Below are 3418 nucleotides of genomic sequence, written 5' to 3'. Positions count from 1 at the left end.
CTTGGCAAAAGTTTTGGGGTTACCTCTATTTGCTCAAGCAGAACAGGGAACCTCAAGAATAAAAAATTGAAGAAAAATTTGTAGTAAAGGTGTCTTCTATACCAATAAATAATGCCTCGTAGATGGCTATGTCAGATATCCTCCCTTAGAAATTTACTTTATTTATTCATCCTCTTAAAGACTAAGATATTAATTTTAATTGTGATTTTATAAATAGTTTTTTATTGATTTTGAAGTCATGAGAGTTTAAATTAGTTTCAAACTCCTATTCAAATTCAACTTGGAGTAGGATTGTTAGACCAAATTCTTCTAATAGAATCTCACTTGAACTCGAATTGTATCTCTCTAAATTGACAGCTCTACATGCTTGTCATTGGCCTTGACCCTCAAAATTTAATTGGCCAAATGAAATTATTCCCAACTATAATATCACATGTCAATCAACACATTCTAACATGAGTATTTAAAAAATTGTTGCGGGCAATTATAATAATAATTTTCATATCCATCTCACCATAACGTGTCCCTATCCTCACTTTAATCATCACCGCCATAACGGGTATCATATCGCTGCGCATTTATCCCATATGTGTATGTTTACCACACCAAATTGCGACAGCTAGTGGAGGCTAGAGCAGTCAACTTTGGAATCGTGGAAATATAATTAGCTGCGTCACAATCGTAATCTTTGTTTAAATTTGTTAAATAAAACATTGCCCATCCACTTGTTGTGTCCCACTCAAACAAACAAATTTCTCACGGAAAACAATAAACCAATATTTTAGATTTCTTGTCATCTGGGTGCCAAAGAGACCGAAATATCGGTTGGCATTTTGACACTGTCGGACCAAATCCTGGACTCCAAATAAAGCTTAGAAATCTTCCCCGCCACGCGTCCCATGTTGGGCCGCATATCAGGCTCCACGTGTACGCAATCCAGCGCTAGGCGTGTCAGCTTCCCTGCCACCTCCACCGGAAACGAGTCCTTCAACTTTCGATCCACCCACCTTCTGAGCCCCCCATCGTCGCCGTCGCCGTCAATTGCTGCTCTCGCTGCCTCGATCACCGTGGTCCGAACGAGGTCACCCTTGGCCTTATCGTATTTGTACTTGAAAGGCTCCTCTCCGGACAGGAGCTCCAAGATTACGACACCAAACGCGTAGACGTCGCTCTTTTGCGTTGCCACGCCCGTTGATTGAAATTCCGGGGACATGTACCCCTTCACACCTTCGAATTGCAATTTTCGACTGTCCGACCGCCTCAATTTCGACGGCGTCGTTTCGGATACCTCTTGAATTTCGCCCTTGTATCTCGGACTCGAACCGCCCGGAGCAGAATCTTCAGGAGCTCCGTTTTCGTCGATCTCGCCGCAGAGTTGAGCGTTGCCGAAGTGGCAAATCTTGGCGTTGAAGGAAGGCTCGGTGACCAGGATGCTGCTGCTTTTAATGTGGTTGTGCACTAAGCTCATGTTCAGGCCGGTGCTGTTGTGAATGTAGTCCAGGCCGTGCGCCAAATCCGTGGCGATTTTCATTCTGGACATCCACGCGGAGAGCACCGAGAAGTTGGGGTTCCTGGGGTTCCGCAAACAGGTCGCTAGGTTTGCACCATCAACGAAGTCGTAGACGAGGAAAATGTGGTCGCCGGAGATGGAAGCGCCGAGGAGCTTCACCAGGCTGAGGTGGTGGCTACGGCAGATAACAGCAAGGAGTTGCTTGAGCTGGTGCATCTGGATCTTGCGGCGGAACTTGCGCTGGAAAATGATAGCGTCTTTGCCCCGGAGAGTGCAGCGCCAGGAGCGGGTGGAGGAGGTGGAGGTGTAGGTTCTGGCGAGGAAGTTGTTGGTGGCGGAGCAGAGCTCGGAGTAGTCGTAGATGTGGGGGTTCTCGGGGAGCGACTGGCGGAGGCTGGAAAGGGAGGTGCGGCTGGAGGTGGAGGTTCCGGTTCCGGTGGAGTAGAGTGAACCGCTGGTGATGTTGGAGGTGGGAGGGTCGGAGGAGGAGGAGGCCCAAAATTTATACATTCTTAGATGAGTATTTAAAAAATTGTTGTGGGCAGTTATAATAATAATTTTCACATCCATCTCACTATAACATGTCCCCTTATCCTCACTTTCATCATCTCCGCCATAACGGGTATCATATCTTGGCGCATTTATCCCATAGAGGAGTGTTACAATGCATTCTACTCACCATCTTCCCATCATCTCTACATATGTACGAAGGTAGTTGCCAACGTGGTTTTGTAGCCTCAGACGTTTTGGAGAGTTGCTACAACACATTCTTCCCCACTATCTCTTCATCATTTTTCTTCTTTTAACATCTTGACTTTTTCAAAATAAAAATAAAAAATAAAAAAATACAAGAGGGAGGAGATGGTGAGGAGAAGGTGAAGAGAATGAAAAAGAGCATTTCTCGACGTTTTGGGGCATTTGCTTTTTTTTTTTTCTTTTGACTTTTATTCGCCCATTCAACTGTTATGGTTAGCAATGCATGGATAGTCCACCTTACCTTTATTGACTCTACTTTGGCACTAAACCCTGTGCGCGTTATGGTTAGCAGTGCATGGATAGTCCACCTGACCTTTATTGACTCTACTTTGGCACTAAACCCTGTGCGCGTGAATTGAATTCAAACAATGTTTTCCGACTCAAAATTGATTTATGTTAAAAAAATAATAATAATAATTTAAAAGTAAAAATTTTTGGTATGAAAAATTAATTTTTTTTTATTTTATAGTGATTTTTTTTATTTAAATAGTAATAAAAAGTAATTGATATGATGTAAAAAGTAATAATGTTAAAAAAATAAAAAAGTGAGATGAATAATAACGAATCAAAATCGTTTAGCAAACGGAGCCTTAATTTAATAGATTAAGCTAAAAAAAAGGAAATGGTAAAGTGGATGATCCACTGATTTCTTGTCAATTTACAACATTGATAGTTGAGAGAGTCTTGGTTATATGTTTTTTTTTTTTTTTTTCTTTTTTCTTTTTTCTTAGTTACATTCAGGAACAAGAAAGGGGTCAAGGTTAGGGTTGGCAATTTAACCCATGATCCGCGAACTCCATACGAACACAATACGTAATTTTAATATTAGAGTTTAGGTTAAACAGGTTTGAATCCTAAACAAATTTATGACTCTTTTAATAAACATGTTACAAGGGTTGACTCGTAGGTTAACCCTTTATAATTTTTTGGAGAAATTTTAGTTTGCTCCCCTGAACTTACAGCCGATTTGACAAACCCCCTCCCCCCCCCTCAACTTTTAAATCTCTCACTTTTGACTCCTGAATTTAATTTGCTCTCACTTTGGACCTCTCTGTTAGTTTTCAATGTTAAACTTAAACGGTTTGACTTTTTATGCCCATTATACCCTCAATCAGCCAGTTGAAATTTCGAAATTGTCCACAACTACAGCAC

The 3418-nt window shown here is 41.5% G+C and overlaps 1 protein-coding gene across 1 annotated transcript; it reads right to left on the bottom strand.

Moving 5' to 3' along the window:
- Positions 1-676: 676 nt before the first annotated feature.
- Positions 677-2174, bottom strand: LOC132164199 (lysM domain receptor-like kinase 3). The gene has a single exon (XM_059574636.2). It carries the CDS (start codon positions 2078-2080, stop codon positions 794-796), a length of 1287 nt encoding a protein of 428 aa, XP_059430619.2. The 5' UTR covers positions 2081-2174; the 3' UTR covers positions 677-793.
- Between the last annotated feature and the right edge of the window lie 1244 nt (positions 2175-3418).

Source organism: Corylus avellana, chromosome 8 (genome assembly GCF_965113065.1).
Source record: "Corylus avellana chromosome 8, dhCorAvel1.hap1.2, whole genome shotgun sequence".
NCBI classification, from domain to species: domain Eukaryota; kingdom Viridiplantae; phylum Streptophyta; class Magnoliopsida; order Fagales; family Betulaceae; genus Corylus; species Corylus avellana.
This window is presented reverse-complemented; position numbering and strand designations above follow the sequence as displayed.